Source organism: Amblyomma mixtum, chromosome 1 (genome assembly GCF_055824585.1).
Source record: "Amblyomma mixtum isolate Tamu chromosome 1, ASM5582458v1, whole genome shotgun sequence".
NCBI classification, from domain to species: Eukaryota; Metazoa; Arthropoda; class Arachnida; order Ixodida; family Ixodidae; genus Amblyomma; species Amblyomma mixtum.
The window spans coordinates 147,347,508-147,362,207 of record NC_143012.1 but is presented as its reverse complement, the minus strand read 5'-3'; the positions used below and the strand labels follow the sequence as shown (position 1 = coordinate 147,362,207).

The 14,700-nt window shown below is 47.3% G+C and overlaps 1 protein-coding gene, 1 long non-coding RNA gene and 1 pseudogene across 3 annotated transcripts in view; 1 reads left to right on the top strand and 2 right to left on the bottom strand.

Annotated features, from left to right (window-relative positions):
• The window catches only part of LOC149367889 (uncharacterized), a 196,201-nt gene that overhangs the window by 41,522 nt on the left and 139,979 nt on the right, over positions 1-14,700 (top strand). The gene's annotated exons all lie outside the window — the stretch shown is intronic.
• LOC149367900 (uncharacterized) lies at positions 2,295-5,039 on the bottom strand (annotated as a pseudogene).
• On the bottom strand, positions 5,053-6,141 carry LOC149367899 (uncharacterized). The gene has a single exon (XM_089557817.1). The coding sequence runs from the start codon at positions 5,905-5,907 to the stop codon at positions 5,053-5,055; it is 855 nt and encodes a 284-aa protein (XP_089413943.1). The 5' UTR covers positions 5,908-6,141.

Genomic DNA, 14,700 nt, shown 5'->3' with positions numbered 1-14,700 from the left:
CGTTGCTAGCTCGACCATCTGGTGTTAAGAGCCTTTTGGAGGTTACAGCGATACGCACACATTTCACCAGGTGGGCGAAATTTGGCAAAAAATGCAAATACCGGCTTGGATCCACTGGGTCTTTACTTTGCACACTCTCTTTTCGAGCTTTCCACTTACACCGAAAATTTTCCACATGCTGCGGTTCCACACACCTCATCGCATGTTACAAAATCCACGAAGAGCTCCGATTTCTCGGCACAAATCGCAGCGTCAACGATGATTTTGTCCAGAACATCTGCCGTTACATTGCTTCGTGCACCAAACGCACCGAGAATTTGTTGCCATCTGCCTGTGAATGGCTGAAACAAAATTACATGGCCATGGTCACATTGAGCACCTTCTTGCCCTGGTGAGCTGTACTTGCCGAGGTCAACAAAACCGTGAACTTGCCCTTTGCTGTTCAGGGTCGCGTTTTCAGACAGTTTCATTTCATCCACAAGTATGCCGCCGTGTCAGTGATATGGATCAATAGTGCGTGCTTTCTCTGCAACAGCCGTGAGCACTTCTTCATTAAAGCCAAAACCACTTTTATATTTACGGGCATAAGTACGCAGGCACGAAGGGCTCGGTACAACCATGATCTTGAGTTTTCGAATGTGCTCGTAAAGACGCGGGCTTTTCATATTCATCACAATGCATTCAAGGATGCACTCTTGCTGAAATATTATTCCATCTGTTTTTCTCCTTTTCAATGCTTCAAAGCATTCACATACCTGGACTTGCCGCTTTTTTGGCAGGCTTTGCAACTTCTCTCCAAAACTAGAGCTACTTATAGCTTCATTGTCCTGTTTTATTTTTTCTCTGGTCTCACTCAACTTTGCAATGCTGCGCTTTTGCCGTTGCAGCTGCGCATTTTTTCACGTTAACTTCTGTATGAGGTTAGCTCTTGCCTGTCTCGCTCTTGCCTGTTTTAAAATAAACAGTAAACAGTTGATAAACAGTATGCCTGTTTATCAACAGCTTATGAAGGTACTTGAACTGCAAGCAACGGCTTCTATTTTGGACTGTCCCACAACATGTGAGGCTGTGCAGTTTTCTTCCATGGAGTCTGTGCTTTGTTCTATTTGTGCACTTTGCATTCCTGTTTTCATTTCAAACCCCTCGCAAAGAATCATGGCATCCATTTCGGACAGGATGTCCTTAACATCACTAATGCTGTCAACATCCCCTGTTTTTACAAGAACACCCTGTACATATGCCATGCAATGAAAGGTTAAGGTATTACTTGAATACTTTTCAAAGCACAGAGTTCCACCACTTGAAGCACACACTGAGAATGCCACAACGTTCGTGTCATTTGGGATTACGTGTTTCGCCCAGTACTTACTTGGAAGGTTGTCTTGCGTTGTACCCTCCAAGATATTGTAGCCGCCACTACAGTTCGAACTTGATGGAACATCGGTTTCAGCATTCTGTGGTTCCTCGTGAATGTAGTCAACCTTTCTTCGATTGGAAGTCGCATCTACATTGGATGACACCATCTTTCTTTTTGAGTGCAGCTTTTTTGAAAGGTAAGCAGGCAAATTTGGAAATATTGTGGGAATCGCGTCGTCTGTCAGTGTAAAGCGATCAAGAGGGATTTCCACAGACTCGCCGTTGATGACATGCTTGTAGCTACGGACGATGAACCTTTCGTTGAAATGAGCCTCGCACACAACGCAGTTCTTCTCCAATGGCTTGTCAGCATGAGGAATCGTGTGCTCCCAGACCCTGTGTTGTTCATCATCGACGGGAACAGCGAAGCGAGACTCCTTCTTCCCTTGTTTGTGGGCCGAAACATACCCCGCTTTGCATCCAGGTGGAGATTGATTGGCTCCTCTGCAACCACTTGGATGAATTTTCCATGCATTCACCACGGCTACGTTTAGCATTTGCGTAAACAAAGGCCACCACCACTTTTTGCCACGAATGCCAACTGTATAGTTGTTTACGGCTTCATCTGAGAGGTCTACGCCTCCCATGCCGCTGTTATAGCTGCTGAACAGCTTCGGAATACCGATGAACCTCTTCAGATCATTCAAATCGAAAGAAAAAGCCGTGTTCATTTTTTTGCTTTGCATAGTTGCCAGTCTGTATTATTATATGAGTGAGTATTTGGTCATCAGGAATAGTGCTGAATACTTGACTCAGAGTATAACTGGTGTAGAGAGACCTCAACATGGCCTTGCGCCCCGCTGCCCCGTCAGTTGAATTCTCCCAGGTATATTCAGGTTGATTCCTGGTCCAGTTCACGGCAGGAACCTTTGCGCGCTTCAACAAAAGGGCGCACTCGTCATCTTCTTCTTTGCGACACCAGTGAACTTCCACTTTACCTGCAAAGAAAATTGATGTAAAGGACTTACACGGCTTCGAAAGCTATATCTAATAGTCTGTCTTGCTGAAAACAGGAAGCACTGACATCGGTAGCAACTACGCAGAGAACCTGCTTCCGTGTACAGTGAACTGCACCTCGAAGGTGCATCAGATCACACTCGGAGACATCGACGCAACTGATACAAGTATTCACAGTGCACATTGCCTCCGCTCCCCCATTGAATCACCAACCTAAGTGTACTCCAAGCCCTCTCCCATTCTCCCCGCTTCAACCCCACTGCATACCGTAGAGGCTACTACGAATGAAAATGACGGAAGAAAAATAGTGCTTTGTTGGTGTCGCGGTCATTGATGCTGAACAATGATAATACGCTAAGTGCCTAAGTAAATGCTACCACACTAAACAGAAAAGCAGTTCTTACCAGAAACATCATTCACTGGCATAGCACCCATACAGTTCTCATTGCCTTCCTCTTCATCTGTTTCTTCTGGTGGGTCTGGAGGGATTATGACCACATCACCATCTTCTCCAGCATTCTGAGCAATATCTGCTACAGCCTCAAGTGCTTCTCTGAGCCGACAGAGGGTTTCTTGCCGAAGAACACATCCGGATCCATCGTATCGGCTGCCTGGAAGTGCGACTGCCATTGTGCACACACGAAGTCTCGGCGTACTATAGATAGTACAGCAAGGTTTACTCTTATGTAACACAAAAAGCATGAAAGATATGCAAGTTTCACAGCACTGAATGCTTAGTTCAGCTCCTCTTGAAGCTATATACAAAGTAGTTTCATGAAATGTCGATTATTCTAACCAGGAGAACAAGCTTACAACGCGCTTATCTGAGCGGTTGGCGGGGAAGAAGTTTGGCGATAGTTGATTGTAGAGATATACTCTGAGAAGCGCTGCGAACGCGCTTGCTTGATTTAGGAGTGTTGGCTGTCCCCCTGCTGGCAGAATTGCGAACTACGCAAAATGAAATACTCATTTTGCAGTTTAAAAAAAATGGAATTGTAGCTGTACTTTTAAAAGTGCAGCGAGTTGGTACGATTTGGTACGATTTAAACCAACGCTTATGAACAGCCTTCGTCAGGTCGGGTTTGATGTTAAATTTCACACAAGCAATTAAGAAATGCCGGCAAGGCAGCTTCATCTTTGAGTACATAGTGCAGCTGCATTCACGATTCTCAAGAGAGACCTCATGCCATGCATCAGTGCAACTCGATGCCACTGCATAAGTTTTCTCAGATACGATTCTGATCTTTGGAGGGTCATCCTGCATATTTGCCAGTTCCTGCTTTATTATTTTGCAGGCATAAGGTGTTAGCTTCTTGGCACATTCCTTCTCCCTACCCTGAGACTCTTGATGAGAATAGAACCGATTTTTTTCAGCAGTATAGTTTTGTGGCATGTCTCTTGCTGAGTGCTGCTTGACATTTTTAAACTGTTGCGCACTGTTTCATGCAGTTTTGATGATGATGCTACGGCATTCTTTATCTTTGCATGATGTGACTCAACACGGTTGGTTGTATTATTTCCACCTGTAAACTTGCGGTCACATAAGTGTCCGACCCACATTTCAGGAATGCTGCCCCAGTTTTTTGCAAAATAGCGCACAGCTTCTTGACTTGCGCACCTTTCAAATTCAGCTTTCGCATCGCTGTATCTGGCAGGTGTAGGGGAAAGCAGTATTTCATTGAAACTACTCAGTAAACGTTCTTGCTCATCTGATGATTTGGCAAGCTGCCCAGTTGCACTCTTGAAGGCCTTGCTGACATGGAATTGGCACAACTTCACAGCTGGTGAACTTGGAAATGTCATTCTAATGGCATTGATTTCCGTGAAATCTTTGTCCACAACAACCACTTTTGTATCAGCAGCAGCAGCAGGATTCTCTTAAACAAAAGCCTCCAAAAGCTGATTGACGACGTGCTGTTGCTCGGATGCAACGAAGGCATATGCAGTGACTTGGGTACTGCTGGACCCATCCTGGACAGCCATCACGTACAGGGGCATGCGTAGTTTGTTGGTGCGGTAGGTTGTGTCGAGGAACACCTCTGGAAAAGACTTAAAATGCGTGCTGCATATGTGGCGTTTGAATGAAGAGTATTTGCAGCTCCTCATTCTCGTCACTGGTGACCAGCACTCTAGCACCTCAAGTGGCTTGGCTGTGCTTTAGTTCTGCCACTAGTAGGCTTCCTTCATCCTCTGTGCGAGTTGCACGCTTCAGATTGTGCACTTCTTTGGCAATAGCTGTTTTTCCTGCACATGTGAAAAATTAAAACAAAGGCATGAGTAATAATGCAATCAGTACCTTCAGAAACTGAGAAAAAACTTGCAAGTAGCCAATACATATCAATATACCGGGTGTTTCAGCAAACACTTTCAAAAATTGGCGAAAATAGGCTTTTTGTGGTAAAAGTATGGCTTTTGCGGCATAGTATTACCAGTGTTTGCGGACACCAGAAAACTGGTAAATCGTCTGAAGTAGTAAGCTGGTTAACTAATTTTAAATAAATAATTTTTTAACTAGTAGAGTTATCCGCCTAGTTGTAATTAGAGATTTGTAGCCGGTCATTAGTAATAGCCATATCAGTTTTTAGAATTTTGAAAACGCAATTGCCCTCACCGCTGTGGCTCGACAAAGTTTGGCTGCAAAGTTTGGCTGAACGCCCACGCAACATGTTGCGTCACAAGTCACAAGTTCAAGCGATCCGGTGGTACTACACGGCGGCCGCTACGGGTAAACACAACACCATCACCAGGACGTGAAGGTCCCACTGTAACAGGCGGGGGATCAGGTGCTGCTGCCTCTTGAGTTAGGGGGTGAGGCTGGAGAAGTGCTGGATCTGCTGCCCTCAGCACAAAGGGAACAAGGTGTCGACGATTCCGCTGCAGAATCGTTCCTCGCTCCGTTTCGATGACGAAGGACCTTGGACGCTGTGCCTTGCACAAAACTGTAGCACGCACCTGGTCAGGTCGAACCCAGACCTGCTCACCAGACTGTAGTGATGGCAGATCCCGGACGCGATGATGTCGGTTGAAGTCCTTTGCAGTCCTTTTCTTGTAAGAATCATCTCTGAGCGCTACCTCCTCCCTTTCGGGCCAGTGTGGACGAAGCTTTTCATCTGGCTTTGGGACTCGAGTTCTCAGTTGCCTTCCCATTAGGAGCTGAGCCGGGCTGAAGCCACTCACACCTGGCGTATCCCTATAGCTGAGAAGGGCCAAGTGAGGATCTTTTGCCTTGCGGAAGGTATCTTTCACAGTCCGGATCATTCGCTCTGCCTCTCCGTTAGACTGTGGGTAATGGGGGCTACCGGTGATGTGGTCGAAACCATAAGGTGCGGCGAATACGGTAAATTCACGTGAAGAAAATGCCGGACCGTTGTTCAACTTAATCTGTTGCGGTATCCCATGACGGGCGAACAGGCTTTTGAGCACCTCAATGACCACCGGAGCTGTTGTACTTTTCAGTGTCACCACCTGTGGGAACCGGGAGTAGTAGTCCACTACCATCAAGAAGGTTTGAGAATTGTGGTGAAAGAGGTCCATGCCGAGAACTTCCCAGGGACGACCAGGGAGATTTGTAAGAAGAAGTGGTTCCCAGAAGTACTTGTATTTGGGCGTGTTGGTTCATAACTTTTCAGGAGGACACAGCTGTGTAATTTCAGCCAACTCTTTTTTAAGGCTGGCAATTTCTTTCTCGGGATTGCAATTGCATTTGAAACTCCTTCTCTCGAGCGTCAATAGATTGGGAGGCCTCTGCCGGCCAGCTCACATTTTTTGTTGGAGCGGCTATCGCTGCGTCCGCGGCTCGAGCTTTTCTTCTTGTTCCCTGCATGGTTCCCCAGGGGCGGGAAGGAGCTGGAGCTGTTACGGCTCTGGCTGCCTCCTTTTCTGGTAGCACCCTCTTCCTTCTTCCTGGGCATCGACTGGTGTCCGTGTAGTGGTGAGTGGTTGTCCCCTTGCTTGGGTGTCTGGCTGCCATGGGGCGTTCCTTGCTGGTTCTTGTTGATCAGCCGGAATTCACAGTTCTGGCTTCCTTGTGTTGTGGCCCCCGTTGCAGACGATGCGGATGGGTTGGCAGGTTGGCTGTTCCCCCTCAGGCGAGGGTGAGTGATTTTGTCTGCAGGGGCGGCAAAGGTGCGTTTTAGGTTTGTAGCAGACATCGGTCTAGTGTCCTACTCTCCTGCAGTTGAAGCAAACGTCATGTTGCTCCCTGAAGGGGTGGTCGCAAAAGACGCCGCATTGATAGATTACTTGGCTGGGTAGCTTCTTTCCAAAAAAGGTTATTTGTATCGTTCTGGATTGTCCGATCCTTCGAGCATTCACAACTTCTATTCTTTGGTTTCTGTTTCCAAACCCTTGACGGACCGCTTCGGCCGAGTCCCCTGTGTAGGCATTGTCAATGAGCCCTTTGACCTAGTCTTCGGGCGCTGCCACGTATGACGTCAATTTGTAGGTTTGACCTTGGAGATGCAGTTTTTCGATCTCGGCGTATGCAGTCGCCCTTTTACGGTTGGGCGTGCATAACGTGAGGGTGTTGTTGGTCGAATTGACTCTGACACGAATGTCTTCATTCTTCACCGTCTCATACGGCAGCCTGTCCACTTCAAAGATGCAGAATAGTATTAGTCCGGGCGCAAAGCCCCTCAGATTCCATCCTTGTGGTCAGCAGACGATTTTGTAATCATCGGTCAGTATGCGTGGGAGAAGGGCTTTCTTGCTGAGTGCAAGTAGCCTTTTCCCGTTCTTTCCTGATGGAAAATTCGGGTTCAACTTGCCTTGGCCATGCCACTGCGCAGGCTCGTCGTCGGTCATGGTACCGAAGAACTGTTTCCCATTTTCAGTCCGCGAGCTCTGGTGGTGATATTTTCTCGCCTTCCACGACATATTCCATCATTGCTTGTCCCTGGGCGCTCGGTTCCCAGCGGAGAGGTGACAAACTAGGGCTAGCTTGGTGGCTAGGCCGACAGTCGGCCGGCAATTTGGCCTAGGTTGTCCGTAGGTTGGCAAAATCCAGTTTCAGCAGGCACAGGGCAGCGCTGGTCCACAGGCACAGGGCGATGCGCACTGGTTGACAGTATAAATGTTGGGTCTAATACCGGTAACTCTGTGTTGAATACAGGAGTAATAATATATGTAAGTAAAAATAGAGCATAGCAGACAGTCTCACATCTGTCAACTGGAATTAAAGACAGCACCTCCTTTGACATCAGGATCATATGAGGTAGACCTAAACGGTGAAGGCATATTAATACATAAAATGACAGTATAAACAGTGGATCTCATTCAGATGCAGCATCACCTTGCTTTACAAATCAGGGACGCCAAAGTGTACTTACATAAGCGCGAGTCTTTGTATCCAAAAGTTGGCTGTCAGGCTTTTGCTCATCCCACAGAAGAAGTGGATATTTTGGGGCAAGTGCATCACCAAGGGCTTTGTACACTGAGCGCTTTTCACCTTTTTTCCACTTGTAATGAGATTATGTTCACTAGAACGAAAATAATGCGGCTGTTATAAGCAGTGATACACTTCTTTCTAGCCTTTGCCATAAGAAACAGCCAATGTTGCAGTTATGCAATATCTGCATGAGCCACTTATATAAACAAATTTTGATTAAGATTTAGGCTCAGGTTAAATTCTATCTGCTGACAGCATGGGTTAGCTTTTTCACCATTGGGACTGCAAAAAGTGAAAAAGAAATAATGCATAATTGATATCCCTTTTTTAACAGCGCGAAAAAGACGACGACGTTTACACACACAACAACACGAGTTCCCAACTCGCCCAGCTTTCTGTTCTTCTTAATTGCATGATTTCCTTCCCAATGCATTGTAACCTGCTTAACTCAGTGTTTGTGAAACCAGTTGTGGATTCAAAATCGCTCACTTTCTCTGCAAATTTTCTACCATGTGTCCTAATTTGTGACTGCTTACAGAGCAGTAGTGCATTTTTAAACCCTGTATTAAGTTGTGCGGTCTCCTTATAACTCAACAAAATGTTTCTTCGACTACTTGAAAATTGCTAGAAATATTAGTCAAAATAGAAACAACTATTTTAGGAACATGTTCTGAGCCGTGGTGAGTACAACATTCTGTAACCTTTCTTCAAACTATATTTATTTCCGGTTACTTCAGATTCGCTAGTTAACTAATAAAGCAACCAAATAGAGTGGTTGGTGCCAATGGGGAGTTTGTACCAATGGACAAGGTGAAAAAACCTCATTTTTAATACGCTAACGCAAAGTAACTCTGAGCTTTCTTCAGCAAAAAACCTAAACTGAACGCGATAAATGTACAGAAAAATGGGTAGAAATGCAGTCTCTGCTGATGCCTGGTTTACAGCATTAAATTTTATCTACTCAGTTGGATTATATCATGCATCTTCTTTTGCTGGTTCGCACAAAAATAACAGCCACATTGTTAGCTATGAGTGTCGTATTCCTTGCACGAACTAGCAAAGCAAAAGAATGCATGTGACATTGCAAAATAGCGAATATTGTTTGGATGGATGCCATTGTTATTGTAACATGCAATTATGGGGGGTCACGTTCCCACCGAGCTTATCGCTCATTAAATGAGTGTTTCATTGCTTCGAACACTGATGCGACACCACCCGAAAGACGTGGGTTCGATCCCGGCCGCGGCGGCTGAATTTCTTTGGAGGAGAAATTCGAGGCCCGTGTACTGTGCGATGTCAGTGCACGTTAAAGAACCCCAGGTGGTCGAAATTTCCGGAGCTCTCCACTACGGCGTCTCTCATAGCCTTAGTCGCTTTGGGACGTTAAACCCCATAAACCAAACCAAACCACTGATGCGACACCACCACTGACCCCTCCAATATAGGGTAATCAGTGACGCTCAGTTATTGCCTATGTGACCAGAGGAACGTTTTGAGAATAAATTATACTTGCCAAGAGTGAGAGTTCGTACCAGAAATTAGCTTTCTTATTAAAGAAAATCACTTATCATTTACCCCAACACAGCCATCCAACTACAGTACAAAGCTTGACAGGTTTCTCAGAGACCTAGTCGTTGAAGTAAAAAATTTATCCATTATTATAATTTCCTTCAACATGTCGATTTGTCAGTTGCCCTTATCTTTCAATACTTTTTTTTGTGTTCCAAATGTTTTTCAAGGATATATTGAAAGTGTTCGCTGAAACGCTCGGTATATCAGCAAGGTGCACTACATTCAATGAAGAACAAACAAGAGAAACTTACTCCAGGAACAATGCCAGTTCTACCTGAAGCTGCCGTGACAGCTTTTTTTGTGGCCTGTCCGAAAGAGCTTTCCCTCGCAGGATTGGTTGAACACACTCAGAGAATTCTGGCATGTTTGCTAGGAGCCAATGTCAGATTCAGTCAGATCAGATTCCGGATGCGGGTTTGCTGGCGTTGGCTCCCCAAAATTAAACGTGTTCTAGATGTCGAGAAGGCTTGGTCCTTCGACCGTGAGAAGTAACGCTACTTGCCTTTCCGATGACACGCCAGCAACATCCGTGGCAGTCATGTAGAGGCTGAAGGCTTGTTTGAAGGTGCGCCATTGTTCGACAGCGTTGCTGTCGTTGTCAAATCTTGGTGGCGGCGTTATCCTTTCTATGTCTGGTGCGTTGGTCGCCTTCTAGTTGAAGTACATGTTGGCTTCGACTTCTGACACCATGTTTCAAAAGACAATCGTGCAAGAACGAACAATGACCAGTAAACTACCATATAGGAAAAGGCACAAAGCATTTCACAGTGCAAATATGAAAACACGATGAAAATAGTGTCCTTCTATGGTATGGCAGCTTTCGTACACACTGGCATCAACATATACTGCGTAAAAATTGGCAGTTCATTTCATACTACAAAGTTATCATCTTAGATGCGACTGCACACTGTGTCAAGTGTTGAAAAGTATTAACATAAAAAAAAATTGTCTTGAAAAATACCAAATGGTGGGTGCATAAGCACATGCATGCTTTACTAGTACACAGATTTTAGTGAAATGAGTATTCAAAAGTGCACTTTATTTCATAGTATCAGAGAAAAGAACACTGCAACTGTAGTTCCAGTTCAACAATAAAGATATTGCCACTAATGACCAGTAAACTACCATATAGGAAAAGGCACAAAACATTTCACAGTGCAAACATGAAAACACGATGGCCATGCGAATACTTGCAAAGCACAGCACATAAGAAACTTATGTTCATAAGAATGCAAAATTGGCGCCGAAAAAATACAAGAACATAGCATAGTTTCCAGGCTTGCTGAAAACAAAAATTGCGCTCTGAATAGCTCCATGTCACGGAGCAAGAAACCTTTAGGAGTGGAAACTCCGCTATTTGCGGCGACTAGAAAAGGTCTCAAGCCTGCGGAGCCAGCATCATGCTGGCAGCCTGGAAAGAAATTACGGCCGTTTTGATTGCCAAGGCAACTGGTCGAGCGTGTTGCTCCTGTTTGGCCGCACACACCTGACTTTTATTGAGGGCACTCTCGCGCACTTCTTTACCGCTGGTAGCCTGAAGAGTAACTGGTGCTACGCTTCAACCATTTGTGCACAGTAAAAAATAAAACGCGTTCTTTTCCATGTCTGCTATAAGATGCTCTGTAGCTTTTGGTTGTGCGCAGGGCTATTGTTTGACACCCACGCGATGACTTTGATTGAATGGGTATAAGCGCTGCTGGCATTCGTCGAAGGCAAGCATGCCTTCACGTTTGTCGAGTATGTGACGACGCTGAGTTTCATCTGCTCGAGGCGAACACGGGCATCGTACGACACAGCGCTTATGACTACACAGTAGCCGAAAAGGCAACAAGCGGCTACAGCTCGGTCGGTAGAGTAAGAGATTGGAACGGAAAGGGTTTAAAGCGCTTTATATCGCCCACCACGTCTTGTGCCTTTTGAGTGTACTGTACATGCATCGTGCTCTTTTACTGTAAGAAAAGGCGCACAGGTAATAATATACAAATACAAATATCAGTGTCTTTTAGGGACAACAGAAATGCACTGTCAACATGTATTACAAAGACTGCACGCAAAATATAGTTTATACACATTACTTTAAATGAACTTTACTTAACCACACGCATAAGTCACACGACACACATCCGCACGCACACGGAGGTTCACTCACAAATGTGCATAGTAGCACAAGCACTGCGGGCGATTCCTCTGCGCGAGGACGCACAGACAGTGACTCGAGGCGGGTCTAGTAACAAAGTGATTTAATCTCACATTCTGTCGTGGCAGGCGGATCGGGCGTCGTGGGGGCAGCAGGGTCAGGTGGTCCTCGGGCAGGTGTCAAGAGAGCCGGTGTCAAGAGAGGGAGCCTCGGCGGTCGCGCCTTCCTTAAGTAGGCTTCTCCGCGTAGCCTTGTTCCCCCTGCCCCACCACTCGGGAGGAAGGGTTGTCGAGGCTACTCGCGGTGAGCGGCGCGGGATTTGAGTGTGCCCGCGAGCGGACCCTACATCTCCCCCCCCCCGAGGTCCGCCAGTAGGCGCTCGACGACCTCCGGGTCGGCGTCCATGGTTTTGTCGAAGGGGGAGGGGAGCTCGTCGGGGGGCCGCTCACCGCTAGATGGATCAGCTCATCACCCGCCACCTGAGGGAGCGAGGCGCCCGGCTCCACTGGGGGCCCTGCCGGCAGCGCTCTCCAAAGCTCCTCAGGCGCCGGGGACAGCAGGTCTGGGCGGCTGGACTGGAGGATGCGGAGGGCCGCCTCCTCCGGGCTGCCCCTCTGCAGTGGCGCAGCGGGGGAAGGCGCTGCAGCCGCCAAGCGCTTCTCCGCCGCCTCCTTGCGCGCTCTATGCAGCGCACCGGCCTCGTGGCGAAGCCGGTGCACAACAAGTGTGCCGCAGAGTGAGCACCGGCCGGCCGGCTGCGCCTTTCGCGCCTTCGTGATCTGCTGACTGAGCTCACGTGAAGGCTTCACCATGTAGGGATGTTGCTCCATGAACTCAATGAGCACGTCATGCTGGCGTGTTGAGACGTGCGGGCCCAGGCGACAACCTTTGTGCGTTGACATGACTATACCGACTTGGCGAGTAGTGAAAATGTCAAGCTGACAAAGTGCTGCCACGTGAAAAGTCTCCCGCACAAGTTCAAAATGGCTAGCACCCTCTCAGAAACACAAAAGAAAACAAACCAATCAAAAAGTATTGAAACCTTCTCAAAATAAATTCTATGTTTATTTTATAGGCTCTGAGTAATAAATTCGCAGCATTGTAGCCAAACGCATTCATTTAGAGGTTAGAAACGCACCGAAATTAGCATATGGCCCCTTAAAAATGCAAGCAACCGCGATGGGACCGCCCAACAAAGCCTTGTTGGCTGTTGCCTGCCCCCTTGTCCTCCCACAGTGTTCCTCCCACCCTTCTCCCCCCGATGTCTACGTCAAACTGACGTCATGGCAAAGTAAACGCGTTCCAAAGTGAAACTGGTTTGGTTTGGTTTATGGGGTTTAACGTCCCAAAGCAACTAAGGCTATGAGAGACGCCGTAGTGGAGGGCTCCGGAAATTTCGACCACCTGGGGTTCTTTAACGTGCACTGACATCGCACAGTACACGGGCCTCTAGAATTTCTCCTCCAAAGAAATTCTAGCCGCCGCGGCCGGGATCGAACCCGCGTCTTTCGGGTTAGCAGCCGAGCACCATAACCGCTTAGCCACCGCGGCGGCTAAAAGTGAAACTCTTTCATGGATATGGCTCCAGATTCTATTGCAATGGATTTTTTTCGAGCTGTCGCAAACGTAAGCTTCGGCTCCACCAGCAACCGACGCTGAAGAGTGTCTCGCTTCGCACCCCGCACACCAGCCGGTCGTGCAACATGTCGTCGAGCGACGCACCGAAACCCCAATTTTCCGAGAGACATCGCAGTTCTTTGGTGTAGTGGGCAATTGACTCACCAGGCTGCTGCTGACGTGTGCCAAACTTGAAACACTGTACTGTCACCGACGGTCGCGGCGAGAAGTGGTTTGAGAGACGCCTGACGATTTCATCGTAGGCCACCGCCGACGGCACATCTGGAGAACAAAGGGAGCGAACGATGGCATACGCTGCTGGACCACAAATGCTGCAGAGCGTTGCTGGCTTCTTCTCGTTACCGTCGATGTCGTTTGCTTGACAGAAAAATTTGAGGCGCTCCAAATACAAGGGCCAAGACGTCGCCTCCGTCGGAACGAATTCCCCAATCGTGCCCAGTGCAGCTGCCATTTTCTCTACCGCCAACCGCTTGGGCTAGCCATACACCTAATCAGGTCTAAACTTCGATCCTTCTTCGCCAATTATGTTACATCCTTTATTGCTGGAGGCAGGGACCTCCTGTATAGACTTCCGACCTGCTCACTGATGCCACCCCTACGGTGGCATGCGGACCTAAAAACTGTTGTGTAGAGACCGAAGGTACCGCAAGGTGCCGCCTGGACTAACCCCCATAGGAGACGATGCAGTGTCGTGCGCGACAGTCCTGACTGGTCCTGGCACACCGCTGTGCGCGTTCTGTATGTTTTTCGTGTTCCTAGCGCGTAGATTGACTGAGTTTTGGGGTTTAACGTCTCAAAGCAGCACTCTGGCCATGAGAAGCACTGTAGTGGAGGGCTCCAAAATACTATAACTACCTGATCCAATGCACGAGCGATTTTGCCGTGAGACCACATAGCTATGAAAAACAAACAAGAGTAATATACAGCGCATGGCCTGGAAAATGCAAGTCTCATATTCCTTTCCTTGCTTCATTTTGTGCAGCAACGCTTCACTGTCTGCTGCAAAAGTAATTCGTGCATGGGCTAGTTGATATATTGATCTTGAAAACCAAGTTCCTGCTGTGCGAAAAAATACATTTAGCATACACTGTCACCCGTATAAGTCGGTTACCTTTACGACCTGCTATTTCCAGCAGCCTAAACTTAACCTTTATCATCCTGTCCACAAGGGAAGGTAAGAGAGAACGGAAGGGGTGGCCGTGTTTTACGCGTTGGGGTCTAGTAATAGCGACCTTCTAAGGAAGAAAGCAACACAAGTCTGCATACCGCTACATGCTACAGCGACTGTTCGCGCCTACAATATCTTCAAAATGACCTCCAACACCGTTAATTCTCGCGGTTATGGCCACTGTTCGAGCGTCGGTGGAGCTTCGCTGGCATTAACTGCCGCATATCTCGCATCGGAGGTGCCCCGCGCTTTCATTACTGCGGCTACGTCACTTTAAGAATGCTTCAGATAAAAGCGTTAGGAGGCAAACTGGACTTCATCCAGCAACTCTTGTGAGTGCTACTGATCCGTAGGAATGTTATGCAGGAAGCCGAACTTTATGTAGTGTGACCAATTTTAATACTCTACCTATGATAATCTTGTGCT